The 16,898-nt window shown below is 54.1% G+C and overlaps 1 protein-coding gene across 2 annotated transcripts in view; it reads right to left on the bottom strand.

Moving 5' to 3' along the window:
- The window catches only part of NDRG1 (N-myc downstream regulated 1), a 56,234-nt gene extending 39,770 nt beyond the window's left edge, over window positions 1-16,464 (bottom strand). The window contains exons 1-3 of one of the 2 annotated variants that reach the window (XM_061438540.1): window positions 16,289-16,464; window positions 4,257-4,337; window positions 333-368 (exon numbers count right to left, since the gene is read on the bottom strand). In XM_061438540.1, coding sequence (XP_061294524.1) covers window positions 333-368; window positions 4,257-4,319 — 99 coding nt within the window. In that variant the 5' untranslated portion in view covers window positions 4,320-4,337; window positions 16,289-16,464. The remainder of the gene's footprint in view (window positions 1-332; window positions 369-4,256; window positions 4,338-16,288) is intronic. The other variant, XM_061438541.1, reaches the window with a different exon arrangement.
- Between the last annotated feature and the right edge of the window lie 434 nt (window positions 16,465-16,898).

Below are 16,898 nucleotides of genomic sequence, written 5' to 3'. Positions count from 1 at the left end.
CTTTGCTTCCCCATCCCCTCGCATCACAGGGTCCCAAGCCCACCCAACGTCTTGTCATTTCCTGTGCACATGCCTCCCAGCTCTGCCCAGTTCTGCAGGGTCAAAGGGGCTGCTGGATCTCTGTCCGGCTTTCACAGAGGCTAACTGGCTCCTGCTTCCTTGGTCAGAACTCAAACCCACTTCTCTCTGGGGAGAAGGAGCTGAGTGCAGGGAATCAGCTTCCATCTCTCCCCTTAGCCCTAACGTCTGAACACGGATCTAACCCATGGAAGAAAGGGGAAAGGAGAAGACAGAAAAGGTGAGGGAGAAGGGAAGCCACATCTTCTACTTGCCTGAACATCAAACTCCTGCAGGAGGCCGGTGATGGTCTATGGAGAGACAAGAGAGATGGTCAGTTTCATCACTTTCCCAGGGCAGAGAAGTAATGTCCGAACACACAGACCTCCCCATGCCCTGAGTCTATCATATCAACCCTAGGTCCTTTGTGGAGCCTATTTCTTTCCAGAGAGACTGTTTATCTCAAAGAATAGCAGTCCAACTAAAAAGGAGACAGTAGATGGATTCCTCTTTGACTAGCACCTTGGTAAAAAAGATCTGAAGGTCTAAGCTAACCACAACTGCCTATAAACTGGTCTCTGTCTCCACCCATGTGCTACACTTTTAAAGCTTGAACTTGATTGTGTCACTGTCTTTACATCTCTTCCATGGCAGCCCACCATCTGGATTAAAATACCTCTCATGGGAGGAGAGCAGAGCATTCCCCGCCATCCAACAATCCTGACTGTCCAGCTCAAATTCCACCTTTCACCAGAGTTAGTGGCAGGCCTGGCCCAGGAAGATGGGAAAAGGGCTCTCATCCCCCGGGTGGCAGTGAAAGTACAGGTCAAAGTTGGGGCTGGAATCGCCCTCGGCCAATGCTGGCACCCTTTCCTCCCAGCTCAGGATGGAGTTCAAACACCCCCTGAAAGCTGAGCCCAGCTGGATCCACCACCACCCACCACGCAAGAAGACAGCTCAGCAGAGCAAAAGGAAAGAGAGGTGCTGGAAAGGGGAAGGGGACCCCTTTGAACAGCCAGGGGCTGGGAGTTAAAATTGTAACACCCAACTGCTGAAGGAGATTAAAGTAAGGGGCGGGATGGGGGGTGGGCATGAGACTCAAGAAGGAGATGATATATGTATGATTATGACTGATTTGCATTGTTGTATGGCAGAAACCAACACAGCATTGTAAAGCAATTTTCTTCCAATTAAAAAAAAAATATATATATATATATATAAATAGCTTCAAATCTCCTGGGGCTGGGGTTAAGAACAGAGGGAGTGTGATAAATTCAAGTGGAAGCAAATGGCGGCCAACATACTTTGTGTATGTGTGTGTATGTGTGCGTGTGTATTGACAGGAGAGAGTAGAAAAGCTGCTTTGTACAACCCTAACCTTCACAATGTTAACAAGAGTGCAGCTGTCATTCAGATTGAGGATGGACATCAGCAAACCTAATTAAAGACACTTTGCTCAGTCAGTCTAAGGAAATGAAGGGCTTACTTCCATTTAAACCTGGAAAGAAAAGGCCAGTATCTACTTAGAGACAGACTGACATGTAACTTGGAGTTAATAACCTCCTAGATGTTTATTTCAGAAATAAAATTTTCCAAGGGCAGCACTAGGCCGCCTAAAAACGTATAAACGCGGTGTGTAAACATGCATGTACCCTTGGACTCAGCGATGCCACTTGGGGAATTTATCTAAGACCTGCACATGTATGAAACGATGAACATGCAGGATCCAAAGAGTCTATGAATACCTGCAGCTCTGCTGGGAACAGTAACGTGGCCCCAGGGGTCCACATACAGGGCCCTGGTCAAACAAACGTGGTGGAGGACTGAGACGCTGGAAGGACAGAAGCAAGTACCCTATGGACTGGTGTTAGAAAGGTCTCCGACATAGGTGATTAAGTAAACAAAGCAAATGTGGTATACTATTGCATGTGGTTTTTCAAAGCGGGAGGGATAAGAATATGTTAATATGGGGCTTCCCTGATGGCTCAGTGGTAAAGACTCCATCTGCCCGTGCAGGTGATACAGGTTAGATCCCTGTCCTGGAGGGCCCCACACGCCTCAGAGCTGCTAAGCCCGTCACCCCAACTACTGAGCCTGTGCTCTAGAGCCCGGGAGCCACAGCTACTGAAACCATGTGCCCGAGAGTCCCTGCTCTGCAACGAGAGAAGCCACCGCAGTGATAAGCCCGCACCGCAACTAGAGAAAAGCCCAGGCAGCAGCAGTGAACTAGCACAGCCAAAAATAAATCAAATAAATAAACAAAATTATTTTTAAAAGATGCTAATATGTATTTGCATCACCTGGGAGTTTTTCTGTTTCTTTTTTTCTTTTTTTTCAAGACTGTGTCAAAGATGCAGTCAGAAGAGGAAATGGATTTGAAGCATACATACATAGTGAACAGTATTGGAGTTGGCCAACTATGGGCCTCTACCTTCCTCCACCTTCTTTTTGTAAATAAAGTTTTATTAGAACACAGTAAGCCCATTGGCTTCCATACTGCCTAGGGCAGCTTCCAGGCTGTAACTGTAAAACTGAGTAGTTACAACAGAGACCATGGGTCTTCAAAGCCTAAGACACCTTCCAACTCATCCTTTACAGAAGACGTCTGCAGACCCCTCATGTGGGAATGATATCGAGGATTCTGCAGCTTCCCCTGGTCTGGCTTCTAATCCTATCCAATCGACCTTGGGAAATTCTCTTCCCATCAAAATGAGTTTCCATTATCTATATAATGGAAAATAGAAAGATGCGTCTCACCTTCATTAAGAAAAGTCCATGATATACACACACTGCTATATTTAAAATGGATAACCAACAAGGCCTGTATAATACAACTCTGCTCAATGGTATGTGGCCGCCTGGATTGGAGGGCAGTTTGGGGGAGAATGGATACATGGAAATGTGTGACTGAGTTTCTTCGCTGTTGGCCTGAAACTATTACAACATTGTTAATCAGCTATACCCTAATACAAAATAAAAAGCTAAAAAAAGAAAAGTCCACGAAATAATGGACCTAAGACAGAGCAGCCACGTGCAGAGTCATAAAGGAATTAAATGAATAAGTCCATTTGCCAGTGGTAGTTGGCCTGAGTTTGGCTCCACGCCCCACACTTTGTAACCATGTGACCGACAAAGAAGGACAAATTAACCTCCCGGAAACCCAGCTTCCTCGTCTGTAAAACGGGAACAATCACAGAACCTAGTGTCTGATCAGCCATAGCCTTATCCTTTAATTTAGCAGGAAATAACCTATGAAGTATGATTAGTCCAGAAACCCACATGCAGGGCGGGGCTGGTGTATGTTAATTATTACTCTGGAAAGCATTTAGTTGACCTCAAAGTAACCCCACTTTTGAACCCAAGCTTTACATTTTACAAAAGGTGTCTCAGCACAGGCAGTCACAAAACTCAGTGAGAACTGGGATGTGAACGTGGTTTAAAAATACAGGGTCGACCATGAAAACGAAAAGGTTTCTCACATCCATCCACAGCCAGTCCAGGACGGATCATGCCAGGCTAGGCTATACGGCAGGGGAGTCTGCTTCCAACAAGGACGTCTTGTTGACTTGAAAGGTTTGGCCAAAAAAAGAGGGTGATAATTGCAGCAACACGAGAACACAAGCACAGCTGGTCCCCTTCAAACTGCTCCACGTGAATTAACCCCCTCCATCCTCACCCTGGCCCCATGACACTAGTCCTAGGGTCACTGGTTTTTAAAGTTGGGGACCTGGAGCATGAAGAGGTTGAAGGATTCGCCAGTGGTCACGGAGCAGCAGAGTGTCGCAGGCAGGACCTGAACCCAGGCAGTCTGGTCCCTTACCCACTGAGGTGGGGCAGAGCCGCTGGGCAACGGGCTTCAGGGGCAGGTTTAGAACCACAGGATGTTGAAGGTGGAGGTGCTTGGAGGAACTCTGGTCCAGTGCCCCTCTCATTACAAATGAGATTGGTGAGGACAGAAAGGCCAGAGGTGGGCGAGGCACCTTAGCCCTTGCCAGCCAAGCTGGGGCCTGAACTAGAACCTCCTGGCCTTTTGCAACAGGACAAGGTGACCTGTGGAAACCAGGAAGCAGTGGACATATGCGTATGTGTGCATGTGTATGCACACATGTGTGCATGGATGTGTGTTCCTACTGTGCACACACATATGTCCATATATGAGTGGGGATGGGAGGGGGTGTATCCAGGGCTTCTCCACTTACCTCCCCTTTCTCCACCAAAGGCTTCACCTCGGCGAGGTCCACGTCCTGCAACTCCCGAGACATGTCCTTGATGTCACGTGCCTGCACAGAGACAGAGGCCAGGGGGTCAGCAATTCCGGCTGCTAGGTGTTTCCAGACAGAAGCAAAACTGAGGCCAGGGAGGAAGCCTTCACTCCCCAGACCAGCAGTTTCTACCTCCCGCCCACCACCCCGACCCAGTCTTGCCCCTGGGGATGGAGGGAAGTCTGTTTCCTGGAACAGGAAACTGAGGCTTTTGGACAGCTCAGTCGGTAAAGACTTTGCCTGCAATGTGGAAGACTCAAGTTCAATCCCTGGGTCAGGAAGATCCCCTGGAGGAGGAAATGGCAACCCACTCCAGTATTCTTGCCTGAGAATCCCACGGATAGAAGAGCCTGACAAGGCTACAGTCCATGGGATCACGAGAGGTAGACACAACTTAGCCACCTAACCACCACGGCACTCAAAACCAGGCCCTGACACCCAGGCCAGGCCCACCCACCACACCAAGGACGGATGTTTTTCTCTGCACTTTAGAAGGAGACCCACGTCGCTGCCACATCCTGAAGTCAGACAGCCCCAGCTTGACAAGCAAAAGGGGACAGAAGGTCCCGGAGGCCGGCCATGGGGAGGCATGGCATTAGCTCCCTTCTCTTCATCCCCACACCATTGAGATATCCCCAACAGAGGGACGGCCACAGAGACAGCCCCATGTTCATCTCTGGGCAGGGTACTCTGCTCCCTGCTAGGGTGGGGTGGGGGGAGCGGGCAGGAGAAGGGACTATCTCAAGCCAAGATGACAGGACGGAGCATTTGGGAAGACTGTGAAAGAAAAAAGATCTTCAAGGCACAAAGCACTTGATGAGCCAGAGTGGGGGCAGGAAAGCAGGGGTGGGGGGCCGGGGTGGGGGCAGAGATCGGGGTGGGCCAGAAGGGGCCCTTCGGGGTCTGATGCCGGGCCAGCTGCAGGAGAACCACAAGAGCAAGACGGAGTGGAGTTCCAGCAGTGGAAATGCCACCGTAACTGACCTCCCTGGGGACCGAGGCTTGGGGGGTGACAGGTCCTGAGCACACTCCCTCCTGGGGGGCTCAATCAGGGACCTGGAAGCATCAGTATTTCTTCTTAGGGGTGAAGAGTCAAGCTGAGAGTCTGAAGCTCCCCACACCCAGTATTGGGGTGAGGTGTAATGAGCTCAGAAGGAGGGGTAGGTGCTACAGGCAGAGCTGAAGAGATGGGAGTGAAGGAGTAAGTGACAGGAGACCAGGGACCCCCGCCAGGTCACAGACCCAGACATTCTGAATCAGGAATTGGGTGAAAACATGCTGGTTTCCAGAGTGGGGACCTCGCCCCAAACTCTTCATGGCTCCACAGATGTAATAGCCAGACAGAGAGCACAGGTCTCTGAACGTCTCAATTTCAGCTCCTCTGAGGGCCCAGCTCCCTGAACCCAGAGGAACCCTCCTTGTAAAACACCTCTCAGGGGTCAGCGGGCGACAGAGCGGGACCGCCCCACACGTTCCCCCCACGCCAGCACGTGGTGCTCTGTGGGCAGATCCCCTGGGACGCTCTGGTCTAGGGCCCCAGTAGATAACCAGCCCCACAAGAATGCCTTTATGCAGCCTCTGGAGTCTAGGCTCCAGAACATTCCGAAAACAAAGTCGGTTTTATATTTGCGAGGATTCCTGGGCGGCTGCCAGCTCGGAGGCAGGAGGCATGAAAAGCCAAGGTCTGCCGGCCTTGCTAACTCAGCGTGTTCACGGTCCCGAGACCCTGGCCATGGGACACCTCGCCTACACAGGCCAGGGAGCATTCCAGAAGCTCACGGCTCTGGCAACGCTAAGAGCTTGTCACACGGGCTCCTTCAGAACCCAGGGGTGAAGTCAGGGTCTCTGGCTATCCCTGGGCCTCCGTCCCCACCTGCCAGCTCCCCAGGACAGGTAGGTAGCCTACCTGGCTCATTCCCTTCCCTCCCTGTAGCCCCTAGCATCACAACAGACAGAATGAACAGACAGATGCACAGCTTTTATGCAGCTTCACAGCAACTGATCACTCAGTCGTGTCCGACTCCTGCAATCCCATGGACTGTCACCTGCCAGGTTCCCCCGTCCCTGGAATTCTCCAGGCAAGAATACAGGAGCGGGTTGCCCCTTCCTCCTCCAGGGGGATCTTCCCAACCCAGAGATCGAACCTACATCTCGTGCGTCTCCCGTGTTGGCAGGCAGATGCTTTACCACTGCGCCACCTGGGAGACCCATGTTTCTGTCTACATTCGCTCTTACGTGGCTTAGTAAACCACAGGAGTGAAACGCCTCGAAAACAGGTCCACGTGTATTTCAGGCTGCAGCTCAGCCCAGCGTGGTCAGGTCTCCTTGGCTGGCTTGACTCCAGTGTGATCCCACTGGAGGATCAGCCTTCACCTGCCCTCTCACCCTCCCTCAGAACCAGAAAGAGTTCAGGTCCAGCTTTCCTGGCTTTCCAAACATGCTCCCGGAGAAATCCCTTTACCCCACACCTTCTTTTCCTCCTAGAACTCAGCTTCCCAGACCCCAGGAGACAGTGGCTTGAAAACTGGTGAATCCCCCTTAAACATCAGTATTTGAGAACTGCTCCTTTTTTGGAAGCTGGAGGAGGCCTCAGGGAGCCCCACCCTTCATGTGCTCAGGGCCCTGGGGAGACTCAGAAAGGAGCTCACAGAGGACTATCACAGTGTTTGTCCAGACGAGGGTGCTTCTGTCCCCCACATCTGGCAAGGTCCGGAGACATTCTTGATCGGCACGACTGGGAGATGCTACTAGCATCCAGCTGATGTAGACCAGGGAGGCTGCTGACCACCCCACGGGGGCACAGGGCACCCCCACAGCAGAATTATCTGGCCCCAGGAGTGAAGCGGCTGAAATGCCCTGGGCCCAGACCAAGCAGCCAGTGAGAACCCCAGGGCTCTGAAGTCTGCAGGGAGACCAGATAAAGCAGAGAACACTCCAGGTTCTCCTCGTTCCCGGGGGGGTGGGGGTGGGTAGGAGGTGCCGTTCCCGCAGGCCCGGGGCAGCCTGTAGTTCATAACTGTAACTGGACACGTCCCGACAAGTGAGTTCAGCCAGGACCTCCAGCCAGGTCACCGCCTGCGATTCCCAAGACCACACAAACGGGCTGTAGAAGGTGCACCTTGAGCCCCGGGCCCCCACACCCCCTACCCCCTTCTCTGAGCTAGGGTGCTCTCAGTCCATCTCGGCAGACTTAGGCCCCTTGAGGCCAGCCCTTAACCCCGTCTCTGTTGCATCCATCAATAAACATTGCAAACTTTTGTCTCAGAAGCTGGGGGTCTAAAGGAAACCTTATAAGGAAGTTCAATATATAAAACTGTTTTTGAGAAGAAAGCTGACACGTTTTAGATGAAGCCAGGGACACCTCGTGTTCCCCATCCCTATCGTCTGCCCCCCACGAGGCAAGACCAGCCCTCAGAGCCCTTCTGAGTTCCAGGAAGCATGTGCAGTAGGAAGGTTTACTCGGAGGTGGTTTTCCTGCACAGCAGTTGTATGTGCAGACACTGAGTGGATCAAGAAAGGACTTATCACAGCTCTGTGGTGAGACCCGACTATGTGACAAGTCAGGCATAGACAGGAGGTGACCTGGTTTGGGTGCCAGGGCTGGTGCCCTGCCCCGTCCCCTTCAGGCTCCACTGAGAGGGTGCCCACACCTGGGGTCACCCCCCGCAGCCAACCTGCAGCCCCACTGGGCTCAACAAGCTCTCTCCCTGGGTTTGAGGCCAAGCGCCGGATGCCAAGCCTGCCCTTCTCCACCGCCTCCTGCAAAGTCCCAGAGCAGGACGTAGGGCTGCAGAGGCCCAGGCAACCCTGCAGGAGCGGAGGGTTGCAGGTGGCAGTTCTGAAGGGGGCCAGGCCGCACCGGGCAGGGTGGTGGGAGCCTGGGTGTCTGACTCCAGCCCCCTATGCCATCCTGTAGGGTGGGCTCTGTCACAGCACAGAGGGAAGCCACTCCACACAGGAAATGAGGTCTCCTGCCAAAATCCCACTCAGTGCACACAGCAGAGCTCCCGGTCACAACACCAGCTGCCAGACTGGTTTATACCACTTCTTCCTTTCCCACCTGCCTGCCCAGAAGGAATTCTGAGAAAATCAATATTGCAGAAGTGAAAGGCAGCCAGGAGTTAATGGGGAGGCGGGGGGAGATCTGAGGGTCATATCTGAACATTACCATTGATTGGCTCTGCGATCTAACCTCTGAGCCTCAGTCTGCTCATCTGTAAAATGGGCATAACAACTCCTGCTCCCAGAGAGTAGTGGGAGGCCTTCAATGCAACCATGGCACACAGAATCGGGCAAATAACTGCCTCATTAATCAGTGCACTTCCCTGGTTGCCTCAGAGACCCAGGGCCATCTGTGGGGACACGGTCTGTATTTTAAACATTCTTAGTCCCCGAGTGGCCCAGCAAGGAGAGGACACAGAAAAAAGGTCCAGCAGGTGTCACATGGGTTTCCAGCAATCAGACCCAATGCGCCACCACTCGGGTCAATGAGTAACAAAGGCCCAAGGGGCAGGGGCAGGTGGGGGGGCGGGCAGCGCAGGCAAATACCTTTCCAGTTCAACGGACCCAGGAGCCAGTCAGCAATGAGCTGAACTCCATGGGTTCCAGCAAAGCCAAGACTGAGATTTGCTCGGAGGAGCGAAGAAGGTGACCTCGGGGACTGGGAAGGCAGTGAGCGAAGGCATCTCAGGCCATGAGGCCATGTGAGAGCTGTTAGCCAGTCACCCTGAGAGCAAGGGGACGGACAGCGCCCGGGATTCTCACAAGCCCTGATGGAGCAGCGGGAACACTGTTTAGGAGCTGGCGCGTGGGAAACCTGCCCCTCCCGCCACATGACTGTTCCCAAGCCATTCATCCCCTCCCTGGGCCTCGGCTTCCCATCTACAAAATATGTGGCAAGTGTTCTACAGACACCGTTGTTCTTGTTTAGTCGCTAAGTCGTGCCAGCTCTTTGTGACCTGCCAGACTCCTCTGTCCATGGAATTCTCCAGACAAGAATACCGGAGCAGGTTGCCATTTCCTTCCCCAGAGGATCTTCCTGACCCAGGGATCGAACCTGTGTCTCCTGCCAACTGGATTCTTTACTGCTCAGCCACCTGAGAAGCCCTCTATGCACATCACATAGTCCCCAAAACTCAGGACGGATGGGAGCCCAGGCAGGAAGGTGCTACATGCAGACAAAAGGGAGGTGCCCCCTGGGGTGCTATGAGGGCCTCTTGCAGCATGGCTCCGCTCAGGTCATCTGTCCTGGGAACCTGGAGGACCCTCTTCTCCCAGCCGGGACCTCCTCCTCGTCCCTAAGACTGGAGTCCTCCACCAGCTCTGGCATTCCTCCAACAAGCCACCTGGAGGGGGCATTTGCCCTTCCTCTTTGGCAAATTCTGCTGGGCCCCTAAAGCCCCTCCGAGGCGGGGGCGGGGGGCGTCAAGCACAGAAACACCCAGAGACTTCTCCTGTGTGGATCAGCTGGCAGAGTCACGTGTTTCTCTCTCCACCATACACAGCCCCCTTGAGTCACCACCAGAGGCCCAGGCTGCGAGCAAAGTCCACATCTTAGACATTCTCCCTTCACAACACATAGAAGGGATCCGCCATATTCAATACTTCAGAAAAAAGCTTCATTGCATTATTCTGTTTGTTCCTGGAGGAGGTCCCTGGGAGAATGTGGATTGGATCACCTCAGCTTACGAGTGGGTAATCTGAGGCTCAAACGCCAAGGCCTGTGTGACTTCCTAAAGGCCTAGACTCCATCCTTTGGAGTGAGTGCAGGTGGGCAGGGCAGGGACAGGCAGACCACAGCCTCCCAGAGTCCTCCAGTGAAGCAGAGAGAGAGGGGAACCAGGAACAACTGTTGATAAGCTTGCATCGATTGTTACTGTCAGCCACTGGCCCAGATTTTGTCCCCTCCAGAACACGCCTGGTTTCCAAGCCACGTGAAAGCGGTGTTTTTTTCCAGCACACTGGGCTCTTTATAGAACAAAATTTAAAAGGCGGGCAGGGGATCAATGGACGCTGCTGATGTTCGCCATAACATCCTCTCCGAGTACAGTCAACTCCAGAAGGTTTGAGAGAACAGTGCCCCGTCTGCATTAACCTCCAGAAAGGCAGCCTTGGGGTACGCCCTGCCTCCCCGCACCTTGCTATGGACGTGTCCTTTGGTCTTTTCTTTGCCAAAGAGATTCTGAAATCAAGCTACCAGGCAGTCCATGGGTTCTCGTGATGTTTTCTGGACCTTCTGAAACCCAAGCCTTCGAGGAGGGTGAAGAAGCCGATGGCCTCTCAATGTTTTTCTTATGTAATCAACCTAGTAAACAATAATGGCCGGACTCACTGGACCTTCTAGAAAGTTCCCCAGTTGAGGGGAAGGGAGATAGAAAACAGGGCTTTCAAAAGTCTATAAAACGAAAAAAGACGATCAGACAATCAGAATTCCTTCAAGAGGCCCTGGGTGCTTCTGCTTGGAGGCTGAACCTCAGCAGCATCCAACAGACTGTCTGATATTGAAAGACTAAAAAAGAAATCACTAAAGAGAAGGCACCCCCCAGCTGCATCCATTCCCTGGGTACCAGGCTGGAGACCAAAGGCAACTTCTCTGTTTTGGGCCAGAGCACAGAACTAGCAAGAAAGTCTGGGACACAATAGCAGGAAGAGGGAGGGGCCCACACGTGGTCCTCACCCCACCCGCTGCTCCACAGCACGACCCAGGACCTTCCTGTCGGTTCTCCGTGGAGGTCTGGCAGCACAGCCACCTGTCTGGCAGAGAGAAAACCAGACCGTCTGCGGGGACGCGAAGGATAACGGAAGTCTAAAGGAGGATGCTGGGTGGGTGAGAGGCTTTTTCTGTGAATCTGCAAGACAAACACGAGCAGCACTGGAAGGTCTGTGAGATAATGTGTGGAAAGCACACAGACGGAGCCAGCGTTAGCATGGGACGTGGAGGCAGATTCCTCCTACACAACCCTTTGTCCCTGAGATGGGACAACTGCCACACTGAAAGAATCTTTCCCCGAATTGGTCTTGCTGCTCTTACCCTCTGGATGACCTTCCGATCTTTCCTACACAACAGGGCCCACGGTTATTTCCTTAGTAAATGGAGGTATCCTTTGGACCAACATTGCTTCCCTGGTGGCTCAGACAGTATAGAATCTGCCTGCAATGCAGGAGACCTGAGTTCGATCTCTGGGTCGGGAAGATTCCCCGGAGAAGGGAGCGGCCACCCACTCCAGTATTCTTGCCTGGAGAATCCGAGGGACAGGGGAGCCTGGTGGACTGCCGTCTATGGGGTCACAAAGAGTTGGACACGACTGAAGCAACTATGCTACTACTACTTGAACCAATATTAACTGATTGCCTACTAAGTGCACTCTCCGGTCTACGGCAAAAGGGTAATTAAGCAGACACAACCCAGAATGACCCAAGAAGGGCACCCAACCCAGTTGGCCTGCCTGGAGGGGGAAGTCAGGGAGGGCTCACTGGAGAAAGCAGGCAAGTTCAATGATTAACAAGAAGAGCAGAGGAGGGGGAGGGTTCCCAGCTAAGAGAGTCCTCAGAATTATCTACCTCTTCGGAATGACTCTCACACTCACATTCAGAGAGAGCTGCCCAGAACCTTCTCAAAGCCAATAGGTGGAGTTGGGGGTAGAGATGGGGGAACAGAATGGAGCCCTGTTCTTCCTTAAAAAAGGTCCCCATCCACCTCTTTAAGCAGAGCAGTACATGGGCATATCGTTTATAGGTACAGAGCTTTCCACAGGTTTAAGGAGGAAAAAAAAATTTTATAAAACAAAAGATGAATCCCCCAGACTGCTAAGGAGTCCCACTTCCTAGCCCCTCAGTTGGAGGAACGCCTCTGCTGGACTGGAAATGCCTGGAGACGGTGCCCAGGTGGGCAGGTCTTCGGTAAATATACGGTATGAAGTTCAGGACTGGGTGGAAGAGAAACCTGTGTGTGGATCCACACTCTGTAATCAGGTCTATTCGGCAGCGCCAAGTCAGGGTGCCAGGGTTGCCAGGGTTGCCAGGTCTCTTCTCACAGGGCGTCTGCCCTGGAGCAGTGGGGTCCGCATACTGGCGATCACACTCCTCCGGCACACCCTGCTCCAACAAGCCTGGACTGGCGCAGCAGGGGTCAAGCGAGCATCCAGGGAATTGACCTCCGCCGGGTCCGCAGCAGAGACGGCCAACCTGCCTGTGTCTGTCTCCAAACTTAAAGAGAAAGAAAGGGCAGGGCTGGGCCCAGACTGAGATCAGGGAGTCAGGAAGGGCTTCCTGAAATGAAGCCAAGAAACCAAGTCCAGGTTCCAAAGATGGATAGAGGAGGGCCTGGGCAGCCTCAAAGGATAATGCTGCAGGGAATGGTCCACGGTGGCCCACCGGGAACGGAGCCCCATCACTTGATTCTGGACCAGCAAGGGACCTGCTCAAGCCTCAGTCTTCTGATCTGAGAAATAGCAAGGATGTCTCCTGTCTCAAAGGAACAAGGAGATGCCTTGAAATCACAAGGCACTTTAACCAAATAAAAGCTATTTACTCCAGACCCTGGAGATATGAGGAATGTGGCCCCCTTCTTTCTTTTGCTCTCCCCCAGCCATCATTCTGGAGCAAATATCCTCCTCTCTGGCAGTACACTCTAGCCCAATCCAGCCCAGAAAGCACTGAAACAATGCAGATCCCTAGCCCATCCCAGACCTACCAGGCCTGGAAATTTGCATTTCAGACAAAGTTCCATTATATTTTTATGCAATCTGCATAAGCCTAGCTTTCTGTAAAAACTTCAAGAAGCAAAACATGAATCCAGCATTTGCAGGCCTTCCCCAGGCAATGCCTTGAGAATGCCGTTGGTGGAAATGATTGACCGCAAGTTCCCTCACCGTGGCCTCATGGGCAAGTACTGTCCTCAACTCTTGCCGTAGATTAACTCAATTAATATTTACACGTCCCGGTGAGACAGTATCTGTTACTCTCATTTTTCAGAGGGGGAAACTGAGGCCAGAGCTCTGGCTGGCCTCTCTGCTCTTCTCACTCAAGCCTTTTTGCAGTCACCCCAACGTGTCATTTTGAAAAAAGAACAAAGGCTTTCAGGTCTGATGCTCTGGGTTCTCAGCCTGCCCCTCCCACTTCCAGTCACATAGCCCACAAGCAAGTCCCTTAAACATTCCTGGCCTTGGTTTTCCCATCCATTCAATGGAGCCAAGACAGCACAGGGAGAGCTCTCGTGAGGATGAGAGGGGCTGTGGGATATAGCTGCTGATTCGGAGAGAGAGAAAGGTCCTGTCCCTTCCCAGCCCCCTCTGCCTGAGTCAGGGCCCCTCCCTGCTAGAATCTTAGATGCTGAGTCATCATCCTGGCTTCCCTTCTGAAGCACAGGGCCTTTTGAGTCACGCTTTGGATAGGATTCTCTGGATCCCAAGGAAGAACTGCAGCTTCAGGCCATCAGAAAAACACAATGAGATCTTTCTTCCCCATCTGTGCTGAGGCCGCTCAGGCCAGGAGATTTCAGTGCGCTGAGGGCAGGGGATGTGTGTGTCTGGGGGGCAGGGCAGGGAGGGCTTTGTTCACATCTGGGGTCCAGCCTGGGCAGCCCAAATCTGGGCCACCACCACTCAGCAGGGCTGCAGCCCTTTCTCACTACGCTGATTCTGCTTCTGTCTCAGGAACTCCTGATTCAGACTGAAAATCAACTGATCCATCAATCACCCACATTCTGTCTGGAAAGTTTCCCCACCAGAAACTCAGTGAGGATCCAACTCATTTTCTGACCGCAGAAAATACATCTCTCAAGACGGAGATTCCCCGTTCACCACCTTCCATCACAGCCGGGAAACTCAGGCTGACTTCCAGGCTTGGCTCCTCCTTGGCAAGTCATTCCCTGCCTTTGGGTCTCAGTTTCCATCTGTAAACTGGGCAGAAGTTGGACCAGGAACTTGTGTGAATTTTTAATTTCTCCAAATTATTAAACCAACAGATAGCAAGCCTGGATTTGCTTCTCAGGAAAAGAGACCCCAAAAGATTCTCCAAGGTCTCCTTGGAAAGCGCAGTCACATGCTATCACCAAAAATTTAACTGCCTGTGGGATCACAGAGGAATGGGGCCATTCAGTTGATTCAGTGTCTGTATTTGATCTCCTCCCAAAGGCCTGGCCCTGGGCCAGGTGCCAGGTGCCAAAGCGAAGCAGGCGAGGCCTTCCTTCTCGCTCTGAGAGGAGTGAAAATGATGAGAGACAAAGTGCCACAGAGCTACCAAGTCCTGGGTCTGGGGATATCCGGCTTCGCTCCTGACTCCAGAGCACTGTCCCTTTAAAGGTATCCTATCACTTCCTGACCACTCCTGTGTCCCCTCCTCCCCTGACCCCCACCCTGAGTCACCCCAACAGTTACCACCACAGAGGGCTGGGGTCTGCACCCTTGTCTGCATTTCTGCCCTGGCTGGGGAACCTCTTGAAGCCAGGTGCAGTGGGTTGCACTCTCTGTACCTTGCTTATTTCAGTTCACCTTTGTGAAACTCAGTCAAGATTCCAGCATTTCTATCCAGGAGGAAGCTGGGCTGGAAGGTCTGCCTTGGGACTGCATTTTTCATGGCAAGAACACACTCTGTGTTTAGATATTCTGTTCTTTAGGAGGTGAAGTATGGCTGATGGCTAAAGCCCTCCTGCCTGGCCACTGGCTGAACTCTCTCTGAATCTTTCATCTTTCCCAGTGACTCAAAGGAACCAAACAAACTCAAGTGCCCAGGACATTTGGGAAGAAGAGATGGTCTGGGCACAAGACAATCGCGCCCTCCTCATCTAGGTTTGCCTCCCCTACCAGCTGCCGGGCACCTCCCCCACACAAGCCACAAGTCGGTGCTGCCCCAGACCTAGAGGGATGTCTGACAGCAGAGGCGACAGGCGGGCGAGTGGGGGCGGTGGAGCGGAGCAAGGCAAATAGCCACTAAATCCCAGCTTCAGCCACTAATGCGACCCAAGCGGTGACAGCGCGTTTCCCCCGGAGCCCACCACGGTGCACACGCCCTGACCCCGGCTGAATCCAAGACCGCGGCGGATCTCCCAGGAAGGGCCGGGCAAATCCAGCTGTTATCCTCCCCTCGGAGGGCAGGAGAGAGAAGGGAAGCTGGGGAGAGTGGGCGGAGGCGAAAATGACGCCACTCGAAGCCCCAGCCAGCGCAGAGCGGCCAGATGTCACACGACCCCTCTGGTCCAGGCCACCGCTTACGCGCCGCCACAGCGCCCAACCCGGGCCACCTCGGGGGGCGACCCTGCCCAGCAATGCTCGCCAACCCTCGCTCCCGCGCGTGTCACACGGGCTGGAACACTAGGACCCTTCCCCAACACACACACGCGCGCGCACACACACACACAAGCGTGCTCCACCCCGACTTCCAGGCTGAATGGGCCCCCGCCCCTCAGACACACACTGGTTGGGGGCAGAGTCTGGGAAGCAGACACACCCACGTCCCCTTCTCGAGCCTCGTCCCTAGCGCCGCTCACCCCTAGCCATCTCCTTTCTACAGGCGCACTCAATCCTTCCTTCCCCAGACACCCCACTCCAGGGACACACCCCACCTCCACCCTCAAACACACACACACTCCTGGTCTCGCCTCCTCCCACGTCCAGCGCGCCCTCCAGCCTGGGGCGCCCGTGTGAGCCCGGAGGGCCTTGGGAAGCAGCGATCAAGGTATTGGGGGCTCTCCACCCCCTACCCCGATCCTCAGGATCCCACTTCCTCAGCTAGGGGAAAGGTGAACCCGGACCTTTTTTTCCCTCTTGAGGCCGAATCAAACACCCCCACTCCAGTAGTGCTCGCACCCCCAAAGCCCCTCCTGGCGCTCACCCACGGGCCACCGGGAGACCGAGCACTTGCAGCTCCGGGAGTAGGGGAGGGCTGGCCACAAAGGGCGGTCCAGCAGAGGCAGGAGCACCCGTAGGCGACCGATCCCACCCCTCCTGGCGGGAAGAGGGCGTGGGGCTTACCTAAGGACGAGGGAGAAAAGCGAAAAGGACCCGGAGCTAGGCTGCAGGCGCCCAGAGGGAGCGAGGAGATAGGCAAAGAGACGAGTGCGCTCCACAGGCGGAGCTGGGAGCCAGGCGAGGTTTGTTTATGCCCGGGAGGAAGGCGATTTTATAGGCGCCGCGGCCCCGCCCCCCGCGCCTCGCCCCGCCCCCCCCCCCCCCTCGGGGCTCCCTCGCCGATCCCTCCTCCCGGGAGCTCCTCCCACTCCCTTGGGCGCGCCTGGCCCTGCTGGGGCAGCGCGCGGGGGTGCCAGCCCGAGCCGCCGCCTGTTGCGCAAGCCCGCGTGGAGGCGAGGCGGGGAGCGGCCCTCCGGGTCCCGGCGGCCGTTCCGCAGCGCTGTCCCTTTCCTCGTCCGGAAGGCAGGGGCCTGGACGTGTGCAGCGGGCGTGTGTGCACTGGGGATCCATTTGGGCGCGGGTGCGTGTGCTTGGGCGCGCTCGCGCGTGTGCGTGTGGACTTCCGTGTGTCTCCGTGTGACCGAGTGGCCCCCGTCTCCATCTCAGAGTTTCTTCTTCCGAGTACCCTTGCGCCACGCCTGGACTTCCCTTAGAAGCGACTCCGGGTCTTAGA

This window comes from Bos javanicus, chromosome 14 (genome assembly GCF_032452875.1).
Source record: "Bos javanicus breed banteng chromosome 14, ARS-OSU_banteng_1.0, whole genome shotgun sequence".
Classification (NCBI taxonomy): Eukaryota; Metazoa; Chordata; class Mammalia; order Artiodactyla; family Bovidae; genus Bos; species Bos javanicus.
Note: the sequence above shows the minus strand (reverse complement) of the source record. Positions and strands in the feature narration are given on the sequence as shown.